The sequence below is a fragment of the Topomyia yanbarensis genome, chromosome 1 (assembly GCF_030247195.1).
Source record: "Topomyia yanbarensis strain Yona2022 chromosome 1, ASM3024719v1, whole genome shotgun sequence".
Classification (NCBI taxonomy): Eukaryota; Metazoa; Arthropoda; class Insecta; order Diptera; family Culicidae; genus Topomyia; species Topomyia yanbarensis.
The window spans coordinates 197,893,839-197,921,673 of record NC_080670.1 but is presented as its reverse complement, the minus strand read 5'-3'; the positions used below and the strand labels follow the sequence as shown (position 1 = coordinate 197,921,673).

General features: G+C 38.5%; 1 protein-coding gene across 2 annotated transcripts in view; it reads left to right on the top strand.

Annotated features, from left to right (window-relative positions):
* Positions 1-27,835, top strand: part of LOC131687088 (serine/threonine-protein kinase 32A) — a 279,046-nt gene that overhangs the window by 58,397 nt on the left and 192,814 nt on the right. For both annotated transcript variants that reach the window (XM_058971135.1, XM_058971130.1), the window contains exon 3: positions 26,196-26,251. In XM_058971135.1, the coding sequence (XP_058827118.1) occupies positions 26,196-26,251 (56 nt within the window). The remainder of the gene's footprint in view (positions 1-26,195; positions 26,252-27,835) is intronic.

Below are 27,835 nucleotides of genomic sequence, written 5' to 3'. Positions count from 1 at the left end.
GACTAAGCTGACCGGGCATGGAGATTTACGTACGTCGATAAATTAATCGAAACTTCCCGAATGAATCGAATCGAATGCTCTAATTGAACCCGGGAAAAAGTGACCAATGCATCCTAGGCAAGGATAACGTTGCACGCAAGACAATAAATTACCCACTATTCCATCATATATGCCAGTTCTACATCCATTCTCTGACTCAGCTCTTACAAAATAATCAGACGTATCGACAATGGACCAAACCAAGCATAGATAAACATACGACTAGCACATAACAATTGTACATTACTACTAGAAAAATTAAGAGAGGCATCTAATTTTACATGTCTTTAAGGTTGAACAGAGAAAGCCTTGAAAAGCGAACATCCCTGAAAAGGAAAATGCAGCCTCTCGCCACACCATTTGGCAAAATCATCATGAAAATAAATCAGTAGTACTCTACTAATGCCTCGAATACATTGACTGACCCGCATGAAGGCTGTGCAATGGGCAGCTAAGAAAACTGCTCCCATCTTCCCCAGAGGCAAAATCAGCCGAAACATAATGGTTAATCGTTAATTGGGGCTGGTGCAGAGTATGAAACAAACAACGCAGAACCGTAAAAAAGGCTCAATAAACCCTCTCGGTTTCCTCGATGCACCACTATCGAGACATAATGCAATAACCATCTTAAAGCAACTATCTGTCAGGGGTTCTTTACAACTGACGCACGGAATATGCTTGATGGTGTTTTTAATACAGTCAAGTCTTCTTACGCGGTTTTTTGGAATTAACTCGGGTTTTACGCGGATTTTTGAATGAATCTTGTTTTTACGCGCACGTGTCCCTATCATAAAGAAAACCTCAGTGTGGCTAGAGGAGGAAAGCTCCGGGATCCGCGCAAGGGATTACTCGGAACTGTCATTTTGTATGAATTTTATAATCACCGGCATGTTCGAGCGCTCTTGCCTTCCTTTTTTATATTCATGGCGTGTGTAAGCCTGCGGCAAGAGATGGCCGAACCTGACCGTTACATGTATATCGGCTCGAAATAACCGCTGTTGTCTATTGAAACAGTAACATATCGACCCTTTCCAGTACAGAGGGATTCCCTTAGAAAGTGGCCGGCGTAAAATATGACCACCTTCGATTCGAACAAAACTTTTCAGATGTGTTTGGATTATTAATCTCCATGATTTCCTCTGGTAACCTCTCGAACCTTTTGACACAAGAATATTTTTTTAAAAGGGCGTAGATTTTTTTGCATTTTCCAATAAAAGTTCGATTATCGTAGTTTACACAGAAAAACTATATATTGCTGTGAATGAATACTTCTGCATGAAAAAATATGCACTGGAAAAATATGACGTTTTTCACAAAAATAAAAGTTTCAAAAATTAAATTAAATTCTGTTTTATAACCGTGTGCCTTTCGCATATTCACGTGTGTTCTTGGATAATCGCGCGCGGACCGTGAATCTAATTCTATATTTTTGGTGTACAGCTCATATGCTAGAAGAAAGTGAGATCTTCCATATCACTAGTTTCCGGTGATGTCGCCGTGGAACGTGTTGGATATGAGCTTTATTTTTTGATTGGTCCTACTGAATGTATGGACCTAAGTTATTAGGACAGAGGACAATGGTTTCCAGACGTGGCCGACTCATGAGCGCGCGAAAACGGACGTTTGTAGGTTCGCGCTTGAGACAGTGTTTGAAACTTCGTATGTGCTGAAACGTTCTCCTCATTACCGGGGTGTTATTAAGTTTGCGCGATCGCGAACGTAGGTGTGCGTTGTTAATCGCGAAGGGCTTAAGCGTTCGTATGTTAACGTGCTTGTCCGTGTGCTCGCGTGCTTGTGACTTCGCGTGTACAAAACTGGATTTTGTAACCGTGTGGCCATTCCTATATACACATGTGTTCTTGAACGGTCATACGGACCTTCATTCTGATAGTTAGTTTTCGGTGTACAATTCACATTCTGACAGGGAGTAAGTTACCCCATATCACTGGAGTCCTCGGTCATGTCGCCATGTAACGTGGTTTCCAGTGGATATGAGAGCTTTCTTTTTTAATTGATCCAATTGAAGGCATGGACCTAGTCTGCTATTATCAAGGATAGAAACATCCGGAAGTGACCGATTCATGATCGTGCGACCGCGGGAGTTTTTAGGTTCACGCTTGAGACCGCGTTTGAAAATTTATAGGAGCTGACACATTCACTTTATTACCGAGCTGTTATCATGTTTACGAGATCGCGGGTGCAGATGCCGTGGATGGTCGCGAAGGGCTCAGGCATTTGTATATTAACGTGTTTGTCACGTTTACGTGACTTCGCGTGTATAATTTCGATTATAATGATATAATGATGTAGTGTGTATTCTTGTTTGATCGCGAACCGTGAGCCTGGTGCTTAATTTTTAGTGTATGGTACAGAAGGTAGAAGAGAGTCCGTTTCCCCATATCACTACAGTTCCAGGTCATGTCACCATGGAACGTGTTATTTAGTGGATATGAGCGTCACTTTTTTAATTGGTTCAACTGAAGACATTACAGGACCGAGGTAAGACTTCCGGACGTGACCGTTTCATGATCGCGCGAGTGGTGGGTTGATGTTTGAGACCGTGTTTGGAAGTTTAAAGATGCTACGGGATTTTTTTCATGTAGGCGAAATAGCGGGCGTAAGTATGTGTGGATTATTGCAATTGCATGGTCGCGTTTGTGGCCAGGTTTGTGTTATCGCGAAGGCCCCGAGCGTTTTGTACCTATATCAGTATAGACAGCGTATAGTAGAGATATACTACTAAAAGGAATCATAACATGCCGAATAAAGAAAAAAAGATGTGAAGAGCTTGATTAGAAGTGTATAAATTGACCGATACTATTTTGGTAAACATCAATAATGGAAAAGCAAACTAATAGATGTACAAAAGAAACAGACTAATTAAGTAGAATAGAGAAACACATGTAACATGCAATCAAACTCGTCTAAATGCAGCAAATGTTGTGTCCATTAACGAGAAGTGCATGCTGTTAGACTTTCATCATGCTATGCTGGCCGGGAATGGATGATTCACGTGCGTCGGTAAATTCATTATACCCTAATTTGTCCAATCCCACCTTCCCGAATGAATAGAACCAAATGCACAAATTGATCACCAGTAGTATTAGCCACTATTCTATCATATGCGCCAGTTCTGCATCCATTCCCTGACCCAACTGCCACAAATACTCAGACGAACACATACATAGATAGACATACGACTATCACATAACAATTGTACACTAGTACGAAAAACTACGATTATTTCGAAGTGAGAACTAATAGGTTTTTACTTATGTATTTATTAAATTAATTTAATTATCAAATTAATTTAATTAGTCTATTCACGATGACGAATTCGACCGATAAATGGACACACAATGACTCCCACTGTGAGCCCCGTCCACGAAAACCGCCATCAAATTTTGGAACAATGTTTGCAAACACGGCACACAGCAAAAGTCAATCCACGTCGACCCGCCAGTCGGCTACATCACCGCGTACAGACCAGTGGTTGAGTGTTTGTATGCGCTGGTGCCGAGTATGAAGAAACATAGGTCTCCTCTATGCACCACTATCGAGACGTAATGCAATAACCATCTTAAAGCAATTGTCTGTCAATGGTTCTCTAGCACTGATGCACAAATGCAATATCGTCAAACCCCTCAATCTTAAGCAGGGAATGATGTCTTCATTTTAAACTTATTACTAAAATCGTTACAAAATTGTCCTTAAAATAATTAAAAAAACAATACAACTGATAATACCAATCGAATCAACCAAAGCTAACGTTGAAGGTTCTAGAAAATCTCGAACCAACTGTTTGTCACCAGCTAATTGATTTTTGTCGCGGAAACCGAACCTCGAAAGAAAGTTTAATTAATTTAATGTCCACACCTTAAAATTTGAAGGAAAATAATGGTAGAGGTCTTCCAGAAAAAGCGTATTCAATATAAAAATTGATTAAATCTGAAAAACGTTGCAAAACCCAAAATATGCCAGCCATCGTACTGATGAATAGTTATTTTTATTTAAATAAAGTGTCAGTTTTGCAGTTGTGAATACATGAACTGGCGAATAAAAAACAACACACATTAGCATGTTATGAATACCTATTGTTTCAAATACAAATCATGCTGTGTATCCCACAAACGAAAAGGATTGCCGACAAGTTCCTCCACTATTGCACCCCTTCAGTGCAACCGCAATGCTTAAAAACGAACTTTTTCCTTTCCCACTTTTAAGCAAGTTTATGTTGTACTCCATGGGGTGACAAAAGTTTATTTGTTCTCCCCATGCAGAGCGGAGAACGTTGTTGTTTTCCACAGACTTTCCCACTTCCTTATCGTTGTGCGGTGTTCGTTTTGCAAACGGTGTGGGAATAGTCCGTGTAGAACGTCTGTGTAGAATAGAGGAAAAGAAGCTTTCATCAGTTATATATAGCAGAGAACCTGTTTTGAACAGTTTTTATTTACTCATTTTTAATTAACTCGTCTATATTGAAAAAAAAAACTACTATTCTGTTTCAATGTAGACCTCGTCCAGACAGCTTCTTCAAATTTTTGTTTGGATTATTTATATTTGCATTCAATTATTGATTTTGTTATCAATGGATGAGTTTTGTTTTTATTTTTCCTTCTTTACAGCATGAGCTGAACTTGATAAGTAATCAAATTTATCAATCAATATCTTATTGAAAGTTTGCTTTGCGGTTACACAATTTTCAATTGTCAATTGACATAGAAACCAAAATACCAAGTAGTTGATGAAAATCTTAATAATATTTATCTATTGCCGAGTAACAACCACTCAGATTTGATTAGCAATTTTCTAAATAGACTGCTGCTGCTGAGTGGAAAAATATAAATATGCAGATTTTTATTCTCTTTATGGGTAACCAGGGCCAAAGATGGTGTCCATCGGGTTTCATATATCCTTAACTTGACGGAAAAGACTATGGTGCCCGAAATACGGGCAACAACGCAGTACGAAGGCCATCAATAAAATGATAAGTTCTGCGTTTGAAATTACAATTCCAGCCTAGACGAGAAATGTCACTCACTAAAACACTGCTTAGAGCCAATTGCAGCGGATCGTGATTCTGAATGCGATATTGAGTGTACATACGATTCAGGTGTGAGAGAGTAGGGCCTTCATGATCGCGTGGGAATGAGCGTTTATTTGTACGCGATTGAGACCGCGTTAATCATATTATAAGTGTTGAAGTGTTCACTAAATTATCGGAGCGTTTTTTGTGTTTGCGACACCTTGGGCGTAGTTGTATGTGCCTGATCGCAAATGCATGTTCGCCTTTGTATAATCATCGAGAAGGGCTCGAGCGTTTGAATGTTAATGTGTTCGATTACGTGGGCATTTCCAAGTCATGTAGGCGTTTATATATCGCGTGTGCTGGCCAGTATGTAACTTCGCGAGTATGAATTTGGTTTTTAAATCGTTTGACTATTCGCATATTCACGTGTGTTCTTTAAAAACCGCGCGGACCGTCAATTTGATACTCAATTTTCAGTATAGATACTAGAGGTTAGTGAATTTTCTGGAGTTCACTGGAATTCCTGGTCAACGAAGGTGGGAACTTCTGGACGTAATCAACTCACGATCGTGCACACGGATGTTTGAAGGTTCGCGCTTGAGAGCGCGTTCGTCAATAATGTCGTGCTAAATAAAACGTTTACTTAATCACCGGAGTTTTCCATATTTTCGAGATCGTAGACTTAGGTGTTCGTGAAGAGCTCGAGCGTTTGTATTCGTACGTGTTTGTTCGTGAAGGGCGTTTGCATATAGCATGTGCTAGCGTATATGTAACTTCGAGAGCATTAATTTGATTTTATAACCGTGTGGCTATTCGCACTTTTGCGTGTGTTTTTGAATGATCGTGCGGACCATGAATATGGTCCTTAATTTTCGGTTTTCGGTTCAGATACTAGAAGATAGTGTGTTTTCCATATCACTAAAGTTCCCGTTCATGGCGCCTTGTGTTGTCTGGTGAATATAAGCGACATTTTTTATTGACCCAATTGACAGTAAGAATTTAGTAGAAACGAGGATACATACTTTCGCAAGGAAGGGCCGATCCGATGGGTATATAAGTGCTAAAACATTCATTTAATAACCGGAATGTTTTAATGTTGATGAGATCGCGGACGTAAGTATGTGTTGATAATCGCAGTCACGTGTTGATTTTTGTAACCAGGTTTGCATCATCGCGAAGGCCGCGAGTGTTTGTACGTTTGGAATGAGAAATTTTCGGTGCATGAGAAAAAATAACATGCCGAGTAATGATAAAAAAGATGCAAAGATATAAGGTAGGAGCGTATAAATTTGCCGAGATTTTTTTTTTGGTATGAGTATTATTTTAGTAGAAAAGCAAACTAGTATAGGTAGCGGGCGGGGGAGGGGTTGTGAACCATGGGGAATTGTGAACACTGCTAAGCTATAAATGATAAAAACTAGAACAGGATTCTACCCCAATTTGAATCGCCCCGTTCCGCAACCACGAATTCAGGTGGTTTAGCGTGAATCAATTGTCGTCTATCCATTGCGAATCAGATCACTTTCTTAACTCATATTTAGTTTAGAAATATATTAAAATTTATCGTCTATAGGCCTAATAAAAATAAATCACAACAATATTCCATTTCTCCTACTTTTTGTGATGGTTCACATCTCCTCATAAAACTAAAAAAATCCACGATTTCACGTATTTCACGAATTCTGCCATATCTCAAACAAGATGTTGATTATTTTAAATTGCTTCATTCTGTGGATGTATTGAAGAGTCCTTTGCAAATATCAGTTCAAATATTGCAAATCGACCAATGTTTATGGTAGTTACGCCCCGAAAACATAACTCTGTTCACAACTCCCCACCTTCCCCCACACAAAAACAAACTTATGAAGTAGAAGAAAATAAGTATAACATGTGATGAAAGTACTTGAACATTTTTCTTCTTTTTTTGGTGGTATCCAACGGGGTAAACTGGTCGAAATGGTAAGTGAAGCGAAAGAAATTATGTGAAAAGAATTTCACCAGGGGCGAGATTTGAACCTGCAACCTTCGAGACTCCGGCACTATAGCCCTTATGCTATCCTGGGATATGGTGACGTCCCAGAAAGAACATATGATTAACGCACCAACGACGGTTATCTATCGTCTGGTGTCTAATTTTTAATTGATTAAGCAGCATGCAGGGTAATAATTATATGTTCATATCCCAGGGATAGCATAAAAATTAGTGCATCGGGTCGGAGTCTCGAAGGTTTCGGGTTCGAATTTCACCTCTGGGGGAATTTTTCTACATAATTGCTTTCGCTTCACTCACCATTTCGATCAGTTTTCCCCGTTGGATACCACCTAAAAAGTCTTAAATACGATATTGGCACTTTCGTCAAAGAACCAAATAAATTAATCGTTAGTACTTGAACTCGCCGCGGATATTAGACAAATACTTAAGAAAGCCCGCAAATGAATTTTGTTATACGGTGCTGACCGGGAAGGAAATGATTCGCGCGCGTCGGTAAATTGCTCGAAACTTCCCGAATGATTCGAATCGAATACTCTAATTGAACACCGGAAAAACTGACCAACGGAACCTAGGAAAGATACAATTGTACGCGAGACAATAAATTACCCCCTATTCCATCATATATGCCAGTTCTACATCCATTCCCTGGACCAGCTGTTACAAAATAATCAAACGGTAAAATTCAAAAATTTACGAAAATAGAGAAAATTTTCATAACCTTAGCAGCTATTTCTGGCAGAGCCGTCAATAGGAGCCACCGAAGTGGTTCAATCAAACACGAAAAGCTATAAATAGAGGTAGAGTAGACACGGGGTGTCTGTTTGAATCAATTTTTGCTCTTATGTCAAATGAGTAACATCATGGCTGTTGCAGAATGATTTGCAAATTGGGTGGGTGGGGTGGTTTTGGATTGAGTTCAATACTGAAGGGTGCGACGTGTGTGTACTGCTCGAGAGATTGCGTTTGAAAAAATTATTAATTTTTATGCTTGTTTGTGCGATGCGTCAATCCATGTTTTCGACGATTTGTAAGTACGAAGGGTAATGAGTCTATTGGCACACATGTTTCACATTTCGGATATATGTGATACGTTTTTATCGCTAACGGATCTGGCAACGCTTTTGTAGTTATTTCTAAAGCACGGGCGGACTCAATTGGATTTGCGCCTACAGAAAGTAGGTTTCGTTGGGCGAGAAGACTGAGTTATGTTAGAGTAGTGTTGCTTTTGATTTGTTTTTACAAAGCTGTGAGATAATCTATTGCGATTCTTGGTAGTCAACCTAAAAGTAATGCCATCTGACCACGAAAAAGCACTGATTGGTTTTTATCACAGGTATGCATTGTTATTTTATATCGATAAAATTCCATGAGGCAAGTTCAGCACCGTTGTTTTTTCCATGCGAGTTTCAAAGCGGATACGGAACGGAAACAATCACAGTCCTAGCAGAGCCTTTTGATTTATTATTTCGACCAGTTTGGTTTGGAGCTCTGAAACTGGTATACGCTGCAGTTCTCTTTGTTGCTTTATTTGAAATGCGTTTGGAACTGTATTGAATGTATAAAGAGTATTCAGCACGTACACTCAGGTTCGATGGATTCGGGAAAATAATTTCGAGTCAAGTAACGATCTAAGGACACGTTCGGGAGTGGCTCAGTTCTAGAGTCATAATTTTGATAGCTTTGTAATATAAAACTGAAAATTTTAAAACTAGAACAAGAATAGAACCTAATGGTGTTTAGGTTTTTTTTTATAAGGAAGGCAAAAGAGATACACATCCAACATCAGAGTAGCAGAGACCGTATCACGGAAAGTGAAAAGAGGACGGACAACATTGACAAGGAAAAGAAGAAATTAAGCATGCAGCTTTCTGGCAAACGGAAGAACACTGTATGATGTCCGAATCGCCGACTGACCTGTTTGGATCCACTAGAAACTCTTTATGGACCAAATTTCCAGGTAGCTATTGGCATATCAACCAAAATAGAAGAGATGAATAAATTTGGATATTTATTGTGTTAAAAAATAAGTATTTGAGAGACATATAATGGAGATCGAGGATAGTCAGCACATCTCGGACTGAAACGAGACCGGAGGGATTCGTTTGACGAAGATCTGGTGCCAGAACACTGAGCGCACGACCAGACAACATGTTTGATGTCGTGATAACCGTCACTACAAGCACAGAGACCGCTTTCTATGCACCAATATATGCCGGAGATGTGCATTCAACCTGTAATAATTGGACATGACTTGAGATATCATCCGAATGAAGATCCCCATCCATCCCCTTGGATCGAGGTTTGGAATTTCCAAACTTTCATTGTTCCATAAATTTGTGAATTTGCGAGCGTCCTCTGACAAGAAATATTGAAAAACTTGTTGAAGCTCTTTCATAAATATCGCTGCGGACTAGGAATTTGTGTCATTTCTACCGTATTCAAGGTGGTCATATTGAAATTGTCGCAAATATCACGCAGTAAGAAGGATCGGTTATCATTGCGAAGAGAACCTTGTGGCATACCGTGAGAGTTAAAATCTTCTTTGTCTTTGATTCAGACTTGACAAGCGACAACTTCAGTGCCTGGTACCGAGCAAAAATTAATCCGATTGAAAGAACAGCACATTTTGATCCCCAAAAACGTTATTGCATTGTGTTTTCTCGGCCCTGGCGAATAATGGTAAAATTGCGGAAGATCTACGTCGGAACGTAACGACTGCAGCTCATGCTCCGGGGTACAAAAAGGTAGACTAGCGCCATTCAAAATAACAAAGTTTAAATGAGTAGATCCGGCGAACGGATCAAAATGAGGCTGAATGAAAATACGTTGTTGTCTTATACTCCTACCTTTTCATTGACTGGATCAAAGGATTTTTGAAGGAGCCAACCCCATATTTCACCCATACAGGCCCCTGCCAAAGACTACACCATCAATCTCCACTTCCTGGACGGGTACGTAGACAAGATACTTCTTCGTGCAGTGTTGTTTAGTTAGATCAAGATCAAGATACTTCTTCGTGCAGTGTTGTTTAGTTAGATCACGCATCTGTCTATGATTTAAAATGACTTTTCTTTGATCCGGAAGTACACCATCCAGGGACCGATTGTGTTAAACGCATATAATTCGTATCGAAAAAAACTTATAGCCAGCAGATATCCGGGAATTTTAATTTTCACTTACACACGCCATGTCCAAACATTCGTCACTACGGGTAGAAATCACGTCTAATCTTACTATCCACTCGAGAAAAAAAAATTTCTGCCGGCCCTGCAGAAGAGTACGCTAGAAAGTGAGTAGATAATTGGTGCGTTACGTCAATCCATGTTTTCGGCGGTTTGTAGTACGAAGGGTAATGAGTCTATTGGCACACATGTTTCATATTTCGGATATATGTGATACGTTTTTATCGCTAAGCGATCTGGCAACGCTTTTGTAGTTATTTCTAAAGCACGGGTGGACTCAACTGGGTTTGCGTTTAGATTAAAATTCATTCGCGAATTATATGGCACGCTCTTGAGAAAAGCTACGAGCAAATATTTGACGTATACTTTGTGTGCTCACAGTTTACCGCATTGCAATGACAATCAACACGATAGAATAAGAATTTTGAGTGATTGGTCAATTGATTGTGTTTTATCACCATCTGGTGAAAACTGTTTTATGGTATTAGTTGTAGTAAGTTGATTTTTCTAGGCAACTTCGAAGTATTGTTTTCTGTAATGTGCCGTCTGGATAAAAACTAGTCAAAACTGGGACGTAGAAAGCTGACCAGAAAAGAAGGGCAAACTGACCAGAATAGCGTCATTTGCCAACCACATTTTATCAACACAAGAGCTTAAAAAATTGACATCCCTGCGTGAACTTGGAAGAAAACGAAATTCAATTCTTGCCCGGCGCGACGAATGAAATGTTTGGTTCGTTCGTTTCCCTCGTCATTCGTATCTTCCGACACAGCGCATTCAGGTTCGGACATGTTCGATTTCAGAAGCGAACGGAATTTTGATTCTATGCCAGCTCTGAAAGGGATTATTGAGCAAAAGTGCACCAGATATAGATACGGCAGCTAACTTATGCTCGAAAATGTAGAAGATGCCTTCAAACTGTCCACACAATAATAAATGAATGTTTTGGTTGGCGAAGGAATTTATATTTTCTCTGCACTCAAGCATTCGATTCTGCATGGAATTTCAGTCAGTCGTCGGAAAGTTAATGAATGAGGGAGGCGGTGAATCTAAATGTTGGTTTCGGTAAATGCAAGCAGAAATAGGTAACTGATTTTGAAATTTCGAAGCACTGATCAACACGTCACAGAATTTTTTTCCTGGTGTATCATTTATAACGGATTCCAGTTCATCATATTTGGAGATAAATCGTTTATCGTGTTCTAGTCCAATACGCGACGCAATGTCGTAGAAGCTTCAATTTCATCGTCATCCATATATTCAGGATCTTGGTTTTAACGTTGGTTGTCGTATTCGATAGCTTGTTGATCTTCGCAATGAAGTTTTCTGTCTGGGCTAAACTGGTAGACGTTATTATACACAGTTTCGCACGTGGTGTAACTGTATGTAAGTCTCTTTCTTCAGATTAAGAGGTGTTTTTTTTATTTTAATTCCACCATCATGTACTGTTGGTCAAAGCGGATTTCGTTAAAGTCAATCAAGGTGATATTTTCCTGCTTTACACACTATTTTCTGTGGCTAGTTAATTTCACTGCGTGAAGATTGATTTTTTTGCTATCAACATATTATTTTCTGTTTTTTCAAAAAAGCTTTAAATTTCAATATCCAACTCTAAGAGATATTCATATTCGTGGACTCCCCGAAACCTTTTCACGGTCCGTTGAGGGTCCGCGGAATCCAGGTTGAGAATTACTGCTATAGCTCCTATAAAACTCCATCCACATTGGTCGCTATCAAATTCTGTATGCTTGCAAATGGCTAGTTGATTACGCTCAGTAGTTTAGTGCGGAGGTAAAGAATGGGAAGGGATCGAGCTACATTATTATTCATTACCTTCCCAAGCAGCGAGCATGCGATAAGATTCACATGTGCAAACTTCTACTACTGCCTACTGCTGCCAGAACGAACTATCAGTCGTTCCTGTGAATAAATCAACACGGATAATTAGGTTATCCGTGTAAGGCGATTGCGGGCGGGCGCTAAAGTAAGTTCCTCCTGTGCAAGCAGTGAGATTTCAATTGGTCTGTGTACCAGCACAGTAGTACACAGTAGAAGCAAACTCCCGGCCCCGGGTCTCATTATGTACATTTATTCAAAAGGCAGCCCTCCACCGAGAGGGAACATTAGAATGGTTCGTCTATCGGTTTGCCGGTTGTCGGGGAGAATTACCACCGAAGCGAGGAAGTTTGTTTCAGTAACTCTTGCTTTTGCCGGCTAACAGTATCTTGTTTGTTTGCCCACAGCTGCAAATCCCTTGACAGCTCACGAGTTTTTGCGCTGATTTATTAGCGAAAACGAACCTCAGCTTTACCGTCAGGTACATTTATTCTTGTCGGTGGGAAAATTCGTTGTACTCGGATGGTTCCCCATAATCTGTCATTACGTACGTCGTACATCTGTAATAGGATTCTGGCTTTAATTGGGTCATTAGCTCGGGACTAAAATTTTAAAGAAACCATTCAACTCTTAAAACTTCAGAACGGTTTTCAATTGATTTACTACGAAAATGTAAACACGTCAATCTCCACTTCCCGGACGGGTACGTAGACAAGATACTTCTTCGTGCAGTGTTGTTTAGTTAGATCATGCATCTATCCATCATTTTAAAATGGCTTTTCTTTGTTCCGGAAGTACACCATCCAGGGACCGGTTGTGTTAAACGCATATAATTCGTATCGAAAAAAACTTATAGCCAGCAGATATTATCCGGGAATTTTAATTTTCACTTACACACGCCATGTCCAAACATTCGTCACTATGGGTAGAAATCACGTCCAATCTTACTATCCACTCGAGAACACGTAAACACGTCATTGTTTGACACTTCGGTTTTAGCCACATGGGTAAGCATTATTGACAGTTAGCAAAACGATAGGAGCCAAGGTGGTTGAATGGAAGGTGGGAATTTTGAAAAATGATTTTTATTGATCAATTTACGTACAAAAAAGTGAAAAACGTCAGTTGCATCGAAAAAAATCAATAACAGCATATGGCCCTATGACCCAATTAAATTCATTCAATACACGTATAACCTACTTGACGTAACTTTCAGTTCACTGTGTAAATACAGGTTCTGCGGAAATAAGCAGGCCTTGACTGGAATCACTTTCAAGCAACATTCCGAACAGGCTTCGTGTTCATTCTACCGCAATTTATTGATCAAATTAAAACAACTGATTGCTACTATTTATAATACATTTTCCCCCCATTGATACAATCAGGGCCGCCGAGAGGGGGGGGGGGACCGGGGTGTTTCCCCCCGGGCCCGGAGTTCTGAAGGGGGCTCGGATTTTTACCAGAAACTAAAATTTTGACAAATACTTTTTCGACCAAAATTTATTTGAGAATGCAAATAAAACTTCAATATCTTGTGTATGAGGTAACTAGAATAGCGAAAGTTCTAAACTACTGCATATTTGGTATCAACTATGTTTATCCCAACCTAATTCTCGCATCGAAACGAGATCAGTCTCGAGCGGGCATAGCGAAATTTGTACATTGAATGTCATGTACGCAGCTCACCTAGGTTCGAATCCCAACCCCGTACACAGGAATAGAAATTTTTTATAGAAAGATTCATAACCTGAATGAAGAAGCGAATGACCTTAAGGTTAAAATGTCTATAATCGAAACAAAAATATAATCAGACTTGTAAGAGTTAAACAATTAAATGGTTTGATTAGAAGTCATGAAGTTGTCTTCAAATTTCGCCAACATGAAATCGATTTTTTTTATCTATTCAATTTCCAATCTTCGAAAGCGCTGGATTGGAATCGACAGTAATTATTGAAAGAAAAAATCCTGCTTAGGGTTGCCACACCGGTTTTTGGGGGCGAACTCCGTGTCTTCGTTCAGGTAAATCCGAATTCGCCTGGATGCCCTTTTCTCTATACCAGGAATCGTCCAGCACCCAGTCCTCGTAAACATCATCCTCGGGTTGCAGGCTGTAATTGTTAAGGACCTTCTCTTCAATGGATCAATGTTCCTTACAAAGATTCTCGAAAGAAACTGGAGTGTGATTTCACACCCTGTGTTTGTTTACTGAGGAGTGAGCGTGAGATTTTGAACGTCGCTTCCTGAACGTACCGATCTTATTTTTATTTTTGATCTATTTACTAGAAATCAGTTACAACATTCTTGTAATATATTTTAAAGTGTGCACACCAACACAAATGAAAGATTTTCCATGTTTTTATAGGATTATTAATGTTTTTGAAACCAGCATAGCGTAAAATCCAACCACAACCCTTATTTGAAATTTGATCCATGTTTCTCATTTTTTTCCATTTTAATTCCTACATGGATTTTTTTTATTTTGTTAAAATTTCATTGATCTATTTTTTCAAGTTGTGGATTATATTTGTATTTCTACAATTGTAATATTCTGCCTTTCTTATACTTTAATCTTATCCATCTTTTCACGTTTCTTACTTTTGCTTTTTTTTCTATTGCTATCATTATCACTCTCTTTGTTATTTCATTTTATTCGCAATTTTTCGAGAAAATTCTTCTTTCTTTATTTTATTTTTCTTATTGTTTCATATTTTAATACCATGCTTTTTTATTTGTTTCTTTTCTCATTCCATCTAATTTTTAGAATTTGTTTGTTTGCTACATTTATTTTTATCATAGCCTTTTTCTATTTCCTTTTTTTATATTTTTCACATTTCCAAAAGCAATTTCACTTATTCAAATCAATTCCTTATTTGTCTTATTGTTTAATTTTTTACCTTTCTCCTATTTTCTTCCTTATTTCTAGTTTTTAGCTTTTCGTTTTTCGTAGTTTTATTTTTTTCCCATTGTCCATTTAATATAATTTTATTTATTGTTTATACCTTTAATATCTTCATATTTTATTCGTTATTGTCATTTCTTCATTGTTTCCATTTAACCTATTTTGAAAGTATTTTTTGTTGTTGACCATTTTCCTATACGTTTACATTGATTTTTTTAATTTTCCTAAAAAAACATTTGATTTATCTTTTTTGCCACTATACGCACTTGTTCTTCACTTTACATTTAGTTCGTTGTTTGAATTTGTTTCAAATTTAAATTCTAGTGTTTTTTATGTTCTTTAAATAATTTAATCCATTTTATTCATTTTCTTCGTGTTAATTTTTCATTTTTTTTTATTGATTGATTGTCGGCTTTTTCTACTATTTTTTGTTTTCCATTTTGTCTATTTGCTCCGTTTTTGTTTAATACTTCCAATTTTCTTTACTTTTTCGTCTTTTCATCATTCCAATTTTCCAGCTTTTAAAAATTTTACGGTTAGTCCATTTTTTTAAATTGCTCTATGATTATTTTATTCTTGTCTTTTATATATGCTCCTTTAATTTTATGCATTCTTATAGTTTTATTTACTTTTTCTATTGTTTTAAATATTACTTGTTTTAATGGTAAATAAATTTTATTATTCTTGATTTATCGAGTTATTCAGTTTTATGCATTTTTTATATTAATGTTTGTATTCTTTTCAGTAGTTTTTTTTTCATTGACATTGATTCTTAAAACTTTTCCTACTTTCCTATCGATTTTTCATTATTTTCACCATTTGTTCAATGTTCGACTTCTTTAATCTTCGCAATATGTTTCTAGTTTCCTGTTTTCTTTTATCAATTTTTATAGGTTTTATTTTGGTTTTTCTCGATTTAACATTTTTTGACAATTGACATTAATTTGTTTATTTGGTTGATTTTGTTGTTTTTAGCAAATTTGTACATTCTTTTAATATTTATTTTCCTATTGTTTTTATCTTTTGCTGTTCATATCCGCTTAGATATTTTTAATTTTTTTAATTGCTACATTTTTAATCTTTCCATTTCCTTACTTTTATAAATACTATTGACAAAAATGGTGCTTTTCAAAGTCGCCAATACTGTCGAAGAGGTATTAAAAAACTCCCAAAGTATAAAAAACTCTACGTTCTTTTTTTCCTTCATTGGCACTTCAAACAACTAGAGCTAAAACCTGGTACATAAATATAAAATTTCAGTGTACTATACATAATATCAGTGAACTCCAATGGATTTCAAACATTAACTTTTTTGTACTCAGGCAATACATAGTGGTGGGGGCCCGTACGTTGGACCCCCCGGGCCCGTACGTTGGACCCCCCGGGCCCGTATTTTCTCTTTGCGGCCCTGGATACAATTAATTAAAATTCAATTAATTCCATGCGTTTGGTTTGACTGGATTCCGGAACTGCTACACCGGGGTGGTTGCCCTTTTACATGCTCGTTGCCAGCTCCTGTGTACGTACCGAGGGCGCATTCGGTTTTGATTGGAATTTCCAAACAATCGTCGCTTTTATGTTTGTGAAAATTTTGTTTTTTTCTCGAGAACTGCTTTATGCATTCATTTACCATGTTACATGATTTCCGGAAACAGTAAATGTAAGTTGGTATGGGATAATATCGGTTTCATCCCATAGTCCCGCACATAACTCACCAAAAAAAGGTTTAGACTTCGTCTCATCAGTATCGTTTATCGTAGCAGACCGACTTGGTCCTTATGGGACTTATGTTCACAACGAAACCACTGATCACGAGTGAAGTCCTGTGAGAATAGTAGTTGATGAGAAGAATAGCGAAATCAAAGCGTGTTTCCGGTTCGGTTCCCATTCTCCGCACATTGAATTAGAGTTTTTTTCTAACCCGCAGAAAGGTGCATGGCCCTAAGGTAGAAGAACTTTTTTAATGGAAATAACAAAAACGTTATTTCTAATTTAATTACTTTAACCTCAACTGAGTTCAACGTTTTACGCAGATGCACCGATCCATCTCGGGATCCTTCCTCACTAGCGACCTTTTTACTAAAAAAAAATATTTTTATTTGCAATGAAAAGGCCTGTGAAGTCTATCAAATTTCCCGCCTGACATTCACAGCGGGTGGGTCGACCTCTTTTTTTATGTCGGACCCCGTTTTCATAAAGCAATAAAATTGCTTCTAGTACATCTGTCAACTATAGTGTGACCTAACCCCCTGTCAGCGTCCCTATCCCCACATCAACCCAGAGCAACAATCGCGCATTTTATTAAAGGACGATTCAGACGATACATCAGCTTCCGTCAACGTCAACGGAACGTCACCGTTCCGTCAGGATAAGTTACATGCAGTTAAATGGAGGCATTCACACACAACATCAACGGCACGGAACGTTTTGACGTACGGCATGTGTGAACGGACGCAAGAGAAAAGTATTTAACTTATCCTGACGGAACGGTGACGTTCCGTTGACGTTGACGGAAGCTGATGTATCGTCTGAATCGCGCTTAACTCAGCACTCCTCCGCTCACGCCACAGTAGGCTACTACCACAGAGAACAGACATCCATGATCGAACAAAAATTTTTAAAACACGTGTGTAAACATTTGAATTAATATACGATAAACACTAGCACCGCCACACCAACCTATCCCAACTATCCGTCAAATCCATTACGGAACCGGTTCGAAATCCTGAATGGATTCAGTATGGAATTTTTCTCAAAGAAAACAACCGATTCCGAATCTATCGGTTGATGCATTTGAGCTGGAATTCATACTGGAAGTCCGAACCGGTTCCGGAGTAGTTTGACTGGGTAGAGGAATAACCACTGTCAATTCTGTCGAACTCAGCCACAAAAAAAACATGACGACAGTAGCGCACCTGGTTTGGATATCCCAACTACCTTCGAAACCGTTAGAGATTTTACACAAGTTGCTTGCTGAAGATGGACGTCTGTTCTCTGTGCTACTACGAAGCAGGAGTGGGTTTCCAATCCCATCAGCCAATCTAACTAAACCGGAAGTAAAGGCTGCGTGGCTGCCATCCTTTCCGGGATTAAAAACTTTTGCCGCTTCCGAGAAACGACTAAGGACAGGAGGCATGTAGGGGAGGGGGTGTCGACAAAGTTATCCGTTTACTGGGCAACAATAGCAGAACGCGTTCACGGAACACTGGCTGGCTGGCTTGGACTTTCGCTTCGCTTTCGCTTACCAACCCACCCGCCGGAAGCTGACGTGGGAATTCAATTCGTGCCGCAGCAACCCAGAAACCCCGCGCTGTCACGCAGATGCCGGATAAATAAGACGATTTATTACTGTTCGGTGGAGTTTTGCGCCCTTAAGCGTTAGGGGGGGGGGGGGCGTTGACGCTTCCGGTGAGATTGCGTTTCAAGCTTATTACTTTTTTTTTATGGATGATCCTATAATTTCTTGGAACAATTTCAGTAAAACTTTTGACTAGTATCACACTTACCATCTGAATTATTATTTTAAGTAGTTTCATGAACTAAAAAACCTCGCCCAGTGCGGAATGTATTGCAAAGGTGCGAATTACATATGGTAAAAAATTTGATTTAATGCTGATCAATGGCCCAATCCACATTAAAAATGTGGGTCAGTACCAAGATAAAGAAAAGTAATGGCGGGAACATTTGATATATTTGAGCGTAATAGTTTTAATGCTTGTAAAATTAAACATGGCGCCCGTGGCCCTGCAAGTAAACATAAAAGGCGGTCTACACCTTGGATCATACGATTCGAACACTTAGGGACACTTTTTTACCTCGAAACTAACGATAAAAAATAATTAGGACCGAACCGAAACAACTTTTGGCCCCAAAGAAGCCAAATACGCCATTTGTTTATGCTTTTCTTCTTCATATCCTCCTGTTTTATCGGATTCATCGAAAAAAATGACAACCGCACTCATATATAGAAAGAAAAAAATGTTCCCACCTATACCGTCTCGGGTATGGTACGTCGTCGAAGCAAAAAAAAAACAATCCAACGACGCCTACTATGGTACAGAGGACCGAATAATGATCCATTATAGGCTATAGAATGTTTTTTTTTCTTCGGTGTGTAATTTATGAATGCAATGACTTTTGAATGGAAAGAAATATGTCTAAATTCATACCCTTTTCTATCATTTTCTCTGTGAAAAGATCCCCCCCTGGGATTCGCTTGTTGCCAACTGGAGGCTGTTCGAATTTTTCGCACTGTTTTGTATCCACACAAAGAAACGGATGAAGGTAACTTTTGCTGCTTTCCTCGAGCTGACCTGGGAAGCGTTTGGTTGGGTGAAGATGTGGCAGACATAATGCCAACATGCGAAATATCCCGACAGGGGGGAAAAAGAAGATAATCTGGGCCACATCGTTTTTTTCCCGCATACCGTACTGCGGTACACGGTGCAGCATTACACGAATCATTTAGCCCTTGAAACGACTGCAGTCTGGTTTATTTCGAGTGCGGGAAAATTGTTGTCGCATAGCTTTATTCAAGAGATACATACTGTTGTCAATACACCCAAATACGCGGAATCTTTGAATAAAGACTAGACAGCTCTATATTTTGTTTACCATTTATCTGTCAGAGCCATTCCAAATCAGCAATAAGTATTCAATGCGAGAAAATCACGTATTATGGGCCCCACTGACAGTTCACGTTGCTCTACTCGTTTTAGTGCAAGCTCAATCCACACTAGAGAGAAACGATACCGTATGACTCGATCTTTAGATGTTCGCTATCGAGTTGAAATATTGGACAATAAATTGAAGAGAACTGTTGTTTAACCTTCTAAATCCCACTGGCCTGCAGCGGAATTGTGAAAAAAAAAGTTTTCTGCATATGGTCCAATCACCCCATGCAAACAACTTAATCTCGGGAGATGGTAGGTGTTAGCTCAACCGATTTTATAAATTGTGGCAAAAAGAACCTAATGCTTATTAATTTTTTTTTCAAGCTGTAAAATGACTTAGACATGTGCGCTATTCTGCAAAATATTTATAAAGGTTTCATCTATAAAATTAAAATTTTCGAGCGTAAGGTGTCGAAAATGGCGGTTTTCTCGGAACAAGATTTTTCGAATCTCGTTTTTGAACCATTAGACCAATCAACTTCGGGTTTTGCCCGCCTATAAGAAGACAGCATTCTCTGGTGCTATAACCTACATAATCGAAATATTTTGATCATTACCGATTTTTACAGCCGGCCAAAGCGGAAAAATCGTACGAAGAAACGATACTTTATTTTCAAGTTGCCGCCATTTTGTTTTCATAACGAATTTTTCCATGTTTTTTAGGTTGGGGCGCCCGCAGATAAGGTCGGTTTTCAAAACACCTTTTGCTGGAGCCGCCATTTTGGACGCCATTTTCGACACCTTACACTCGAAAAAAATTATTTTATATATGAAACCTTAAAAAACATTTTGCAAAATAACGCACATATGTAAGTTATTTTACTTCTTCAAAAAAAAATTATCAAACATTAGGTACTTTTGCATAATTGTATAATAGGACCCCCTTAAACGATGTATCAAAACTAACACCAAATTGGCGTCAGTTAGACACTACAGTCAAACAGTTCACACAACTGACAGCAAGCTGGTGTAAGATACTGATGAGTGGTAGACGAAACATTAAAATCCACAACAACCGGTTTTGGTTTAGCATACGACGACTGTGTACCGGTCTTGGTCGTAAGCGGATGGAATTGCTTTAGCAGCCTCTGAGCAAGATTTTCCGAGGGGAAGCGGCTGATCACACAACTGGCACATAGGAATCTGCCCTAGGTGCGTGACCAAATTTCGCTGATGAAATGTAACACGCTGTGATTTGCTTTGGATGGTCAGGTAGGAGGGGATAGGTTTTGTCGGATGCATTCTCACCACCCGAATTCCGTTGCGGAGACCTGGGAAGAAGTTGCTCCAGCTATCTTCCGTAACGGTTTTCACTTCACCGTATTTTGGCATAAGTTGTTTGAGCGCGGCGGGATTAGTATGCGGAGCCAGGTCATGTAGCTGAACTTCAATAGTGTCATTGTCTATGCTACCCATGATCGCATATTTGTCCTATTTTCTACGGAATTTCATATCTTTATGGAACTGATTTGCGATCATGGCCAGTATGCTGAACTGTACAAGATGAGAAACCGAACTGCAAATTTATGGTTATAAAAACAGATACGATTTCAGTCTTCATTTTATTTTAAGATATATGTTGACTTGTGGTACACTCAATAACAAATTGATTTCTAGATTGTATTTAAATATGAGAATGATCACCAAATACTATTAGTTAAAAACACCTTAGCTGATCGTGATCTTCTGCTTTGACTTACAATAATGATAGAGTTACGCATATGTACTTTGTTCGCTCAATCCCATCGGTTATTATCTTTAGAGGTGATGCGATTTGCGCTCAGATGACATTATGTATCTATGAAGATGAGATAGATGCATGCCTGTTCAGTCTAGTGGTGCGAAATCTCACATTCAGTTCTATTTCTGTGTGTGTAATTATCAAAGCATTTAGTTTTACCTCTATCGTTTATTCATTTTCAAGCTCACTACAATTTCACGCCAAATCCAATGCCTGCAGTGCAGAGAAAATATATGTTCAGTAGGGCATTGCAAAAAAAAATATTTTGCGTTCTCAAGGGCCCCCCTCTCATATTGTGACAATAATCAAAGTAAGCTCAGATGCCAATTTTCCCATCATTTGGACAATCCTAGACTCTCACGCACCTCCCTTGAAATTTTTGAAACTGGTACTGTGGGAAAATATGGAGGAAAAATATATTAAATGCTATAACTTTTGAAGTAGCAATCAGACAATTACAATTTATACCTCTTTTTAAAAGAAATAACCTTGGTATTTGAATGGAGATATTTTTGTTTCTAGAAAAATACGGGAAAGTGGGATACCGGGTCATTTTGTCTCCAAAATCCTCCATTTTTTAAAATTTTCTGCTCCGTGATTCAAATCATACATGTTTTGCAAATTTTCTAATGTGAAAAAATCTCAGAAACCGAACGGAACCTTTTTGACCTTTGTCCGAATACGAGAAGTTGGAGTTATAGGGCCTTTTGTCATTCATATTAAATATGATCATTTTCTAGAGCATATATCTCTATTATTCTTCAATCAATTTTTATAAAATGTAACTTTTTTTATTTTTTTTATTTCAATTATAGAGGTTTTAACCTTAAGGTCATTAGCCTCTTCGGGTTAGAAAAATCTCTTAAGAAAAATTTCTAACCCTATGTGCGGGGTCGGGACTCGAACCCAGGTGCGCTGCGTACAAGGCAATCGATTTACCAATACGCTACGCCCACTCCCTAAAATGTAACTTGTTGAACATGGAAAAATTCTTAGGAATAAAACAAAAATAGATTAATTACCGGTAAAATTCAGAAACATCATCTTTGTAGATATTAACTCTACTTATCCCATTTTTTCATTAAATGTCCTAATACCTCAACTTCCCCTATTTTCCCAGAAATGAAACTTTTCTCAAGTGAACTCTAAGCGTATTTTACGCTAAAATTAATAAGAATTTATTGTTATATGGAGTTAAAATGTGCAATTTAATTATAAAAATGTGAAATCGAGACTGTATGTCAGATAATGATGTCTGAATTTTACCGGTAACGTATCTATTTTTATTTTGTTCCTAGGAATTTTTCACGTTCAACAAGGTACAGTTTATTAAAATTATTTTAAAAAATTATGATCGAATATCATAGATACTTGTGTTCGTCTACGTCATTTTGAGGTCTGCAAACAAATATGAATTTAAGCTTTGAGTTTTCTTTCATAGACGATGTCCTCGCGAGAAATTTTCTGTTGCAACCAGTAGCAACATTTTAGTCGCATCCCACCTTTGCTTGTTGATGTTCACTCAACAGTATGACGCGATGAAAAGCAAAGTGACATCAATATTCAGCTTTGAAAAGCGACTGTTACAGCTAATTACATCCATAAGTTGCTCGTAAGAACACAGTCTTACGTTCCAAAGTTGGAACACGAAGCGAAGTATCACCTATCGTTCCTTTTTGTGTTCTTTATGGAATTAACCAGAGATATGAAAGCCATATTGAATATTTTTTGTGGCGTGTGTCCTGCTGTCTTGTCTGCAGACAGCATTAGTTTCAATATCTGTTTCGTCACTTAATTTTTAGTAACTTCTTAGTCAGTTACTTACTATCAGCAGAACACATCTTTATATTTTTGGGCAGATTATCAGATATTGGACCACATCTGCAGATTCCTTGCTAAATCATTCTCTTACCGGAAAAATTGTCCGCAAAACAAATTCATAAAACTTTCACTACTGAAGCTGTCTGATGTCGAATTGGGACTACACGAATACTAACAGCTACCTAAAATGGAGTTCTGTAGATGCAATTTTGTGCTATTTTTGAATGTGTTAAATTTAGGTAAACCTCCTTGAATCAAAAAGCACAAGAATATACACTAAGAAACCCGATTGATAGAAAACACTCATACTAGCCAACCTACGATAACAATAAAAAACAATCAGTGACTTACCTTGATCATATGGCATTGCTCTTGGGTTGACTACTAAAAATAGCTAAAGATTTCTTTCGCAACTATTTGAAACTTCTCTAACATAGCTCAATCTTCTCCCCCACCAATATCGACCTAGAGAAACATGTCAGACGCCTGTGATAAAAAAACGCATCACCCATATTCGAAAAATGAAACATGAGCGTTAATAGACTTATCACCCACAAACCGCCGAAAATATGTATTAACCTAACGCACACACAAGCAGGAAAACGAATTAATTTTTCCCAACACATCTCACAAGCGACATACATACACGTCGCATCGTAAAGTGTTGAACTCAATAAAAAAATATTGCAAATCATGAACCTGCAAGCCCCACACGGTCCACAGTTGCCGAAACCCCATGGTACAGGAAGGCGGTCTGTATTTTCGGTAGTGGCGGCATCACCTCGCACACAGCTAAACCGTGTAAAACTTGCGCCCTATTCCCTGCGATGGGCAGTCTATTGCACACTCCGCACCCTGCCGTGCGAACCGAAGCCCATGCATGGACACAAACGATTGGTACCGTCCGAACGATATAGCCATGATGTTGCTCGTTCAATATTCGAGCGACGAATGATTAAAACGAACAGGCGGCACCTCTATTTGTAAACTACCCGTATTTGATTGAGTCGCTTAGATGCGTGCATTTTTCAACGTTGAACGAGAATCCTTAGCGTCTACCATTTATTGTATTTAACAGTCTGGACAATACAGTCAAGATTCTGCTCGTTTGGAAAGTGAGTATCGACTGACGCAAAACGAGCACAAAAAAATTCTGTTATGTGATGAAACGCTTAGGTGATCGTTTTTGACGGCTTTGCCAGAAATATGCTTACAAATTTCTCTTTTTCCCATCGGTTTAGAATGATTTTTAAAAAAATCGTTTTTTTTTTGTTTTATTTATAGTAGTTGTACATTTTGCGAAATTGAATACAAAAAAACGTGCACATATCTCCAATAAAATAGTGCAAAAATATTGCGATTTTGTTCGAAAATTCTCAGCAGAAATTTTTAAAACAGGACCCCAGCATTGAAAAACTAGAAGTATTCTACTTGAAAAAATTGAAGAGATTTCTTGAGTTTTTCCAAAAAAAAACACACAGTCTTCTAGATATCTTTTAGTTGCAAATATGAGTTTTTTGCTAGGTTGCTTCTAGAAAATGATAGTGCTTATCTAGATCGATTGCTACTTCTTTATTAATATTATAAATAATTTTTAAACTCAAGGGTCATTCGCCTATCGTTGAAAATAATATACATTTCAAGGATTCGAAAAATTACAATTCATGAAAATAAAAAAATACCGAATATTATCGCTGCCGTCTATTCTGCGTTCACGGCTTTCCGCTCCTTGAGCTAATTTTCCTTTCTCAGTGGTGAGCAATAACCATAGTTTAACCTCTGCTGCTTGCTGAACCTTCCGTCTGCCCTTTATCTCTCGCTCGTGTTTGCATCCATGTGTCGTCGTCGCTAGAGCAGCTTCGATTTTCGCTGTTAGATGTTTGGTGCTTTTTGTGTTTTCGAGTGACTCTGGTATAGCCGTCTTTTTTATTGTGATTATAGAGGTTTTAACCTTAAGGTCATTCGCCTCTTCGGGTTAGAAAAATCTCTTATGAAAAATTTCTAACCCCATGTGGGGCGTGTCGGGATTCGAACCCAGGTGCGCTGCGTACAAGGCAATCGATTTACCAACTACGCTACGCCAACCCCCATAGCCGTCTTTTTTTTAGTTTATAGCTTCCTTAGATATGCTAGCAATTGGTTTGGTGTACGGTGGAAGATTGTTTGCCCCGCTATTTGTTTTTTAGCTGACTGTCTGTGGCGTATCAGCAGATGTGGAAGGCTGTTTGTTAGTGTTGATTGAAGTAGATGAATTTTCTTTAGTTGCTTCGGTGCATGGCTTACTGTTGTGTGCTGTCTGGTTACAGAGCAGGTACGTGGGCGCCTGCCTAATCTGTGCTAGGTACGCGATGCCAAACCGTGTAGGCGAATTTCCGTTAGATCATTGTCCATATGCAAGAAGATCTTAGTTTTGACGTTTTTGTATTCGACGTCATGTTTCATGTTGTTCTTCACTACGAAACATTCTGCCTCGGCTTGACGTTATTAGTACTACATGTCTCGTGTGATGTAGCTGTATGTATTTTTGGTCTGTTTACTGTTCACGCGTTTTTTGACTTCCGATTTGTACAAGACGAGGAAGCAGATTGAACTATCAAGATCAAAGCCAAAATTTTCAAAATGTAGCCAGATTTGACCAGAAAAATTTAGCCAAAGACACCAAACCTCTGATATAACTACTAGTTCAGTTTACGTGGTTGTGGTAAGCGAAATCCTTATCGGAAACTTTGTCAGTTTCGGAAGTTGGGGTTAGAACCTGACACAGTTTTGCCTCATGAGAAAATCGAAACTTATTACATCTTAAATTTACAACAAACAAGTAAGAGGCCCGTATCGTTGCTTCGTCTATGTAGAATGCACCTCATTGACCTAATCCGGCAAAGCAACCCGCAACAAATGGACAGTTGATATTGTTGCGCCCCGCCAATAGTCAGCAAATACTAATTTTCATTTTATATTTCCTTTCTTCCCTCTCTCTCTCAGTGAACTTCGACCACTTCCAGATTCTGCGGAACATCGGCAAGGGCAGCTTCGGAAAGGTAAGTCCGGTTTGGTTTCCTTCTCTAAAGAAGATACTCCCCGCACTCCACCGACCGGTGTATCTCATTAACCTAATTAGTGGTTTTTTCTGGTTGGTAGGGCTGGGCCTACCGCAGATCCTGCAATTACCTACCAAGGAGAAGATGCACAGTAACGGGAAATAGTATCGGTTTCACTGGGAAAAGGAATTGGGTTAACATCCTAACTTATGATGGGTATCGAGTAAGTCACTGATTCAATTAGACGCAAGCTTAAACGAAAAGTCACAACTAATGAGCGAAAGGATTCGTTACTTGACATAATAGAATCGGAGGAGGATGTTTCAATTGTAAATAAAGGAATCATTAAAGAATTCTTCACTTTTTGACAGTACAATAGCATTGTTTACATAGAAAATACTGACATTGTATCTTTGAATAGACTTAACAGCCTTATCTTTAGTTTACCGTTTATCTGTCAGTGTCATTACAATCTGTGAAAAGCAGTCCGAGGAAAGTCTCTTCGAATCCTTCTAGAACGAGGGCCATTGACAGGTCTGAATCAGTCGTTAATAGAACATTGCTTAAAGTAAATCGCAAAGAATTGACCATGTAAATAGTACAAGTGAATTGTCAAAGACATTTGTAGCTTCGCAATAATGAATACAATTAAGGAACGTGATTTTAGATTTTCAGCTTCTAATGGACTAGTCCAAATTATTTACACGGCTAATTTGGAGGTCAAACAAACTACTTCAGTTCTAAAAGAGAGGGTGGTTATGTAAAAATGCAAATTCTCAGTGTGGCGTATTTTAAACGTCAGATATCTCGAGATAGTAAATCAGTGATACCAAATTGAAGTCCGTGTTCGAAAGCAATACTTTTTTTTATCACACTGTCATGCTCAAAATTATTTGGAAATCTGTTTTTTCATGATTTTTTTTTCTTGAAATGTCAAAAAAAATGGTGAAAATATCAAAATTTGACCAAAAGAGAAAGATGTTTCAGAAGTCAGAAGATTCAAATGAGTGAAGTTCGACTGTAGCAAATAACGCAGAATTCCCGAAAATCGACGATATCATCGAATTGACCTATCCACCATCATCTGGTGAAAGTTTCACCAATCTAACAAGCGCAAAGGTGTAGATCAAACAAACGAACGAAACCAAAACAAACAAAGCGAGCCGGGAATCGGTCGTTGCTCCGGTAACGAACAAACGAGCAACGTTTTGGCAATAGCAAGCAATTTATTCCGAAGACCGTTTCCCCATTCATTAGGGACTCATTAAGCGGGAACGGCATCAGATCAGGGGTATCTAGGATAAATGGCTGATACACGTTCCGGTTTCGGGCCCCATCTGATTGAAGCTACAAGGATCGGGCGGGTGGGTGCGCAGATATTCGACTTCCGCAATGTAAACCCAGAGCGTGTTTCGGTTTGGGTCGGTGGAAGTGGGAGTGTGAGGTGATAATGATGGGATTCGAATGAGTTTGGGGCTTCCATGATGATGATGATGGGCACAACGGGGTTCTCGGGTTGCTTTGAACAGGAAATGTGTTGCTTGATTGGGACCGCCTACTGTGCCAATAAGATGCTGCTGTTTA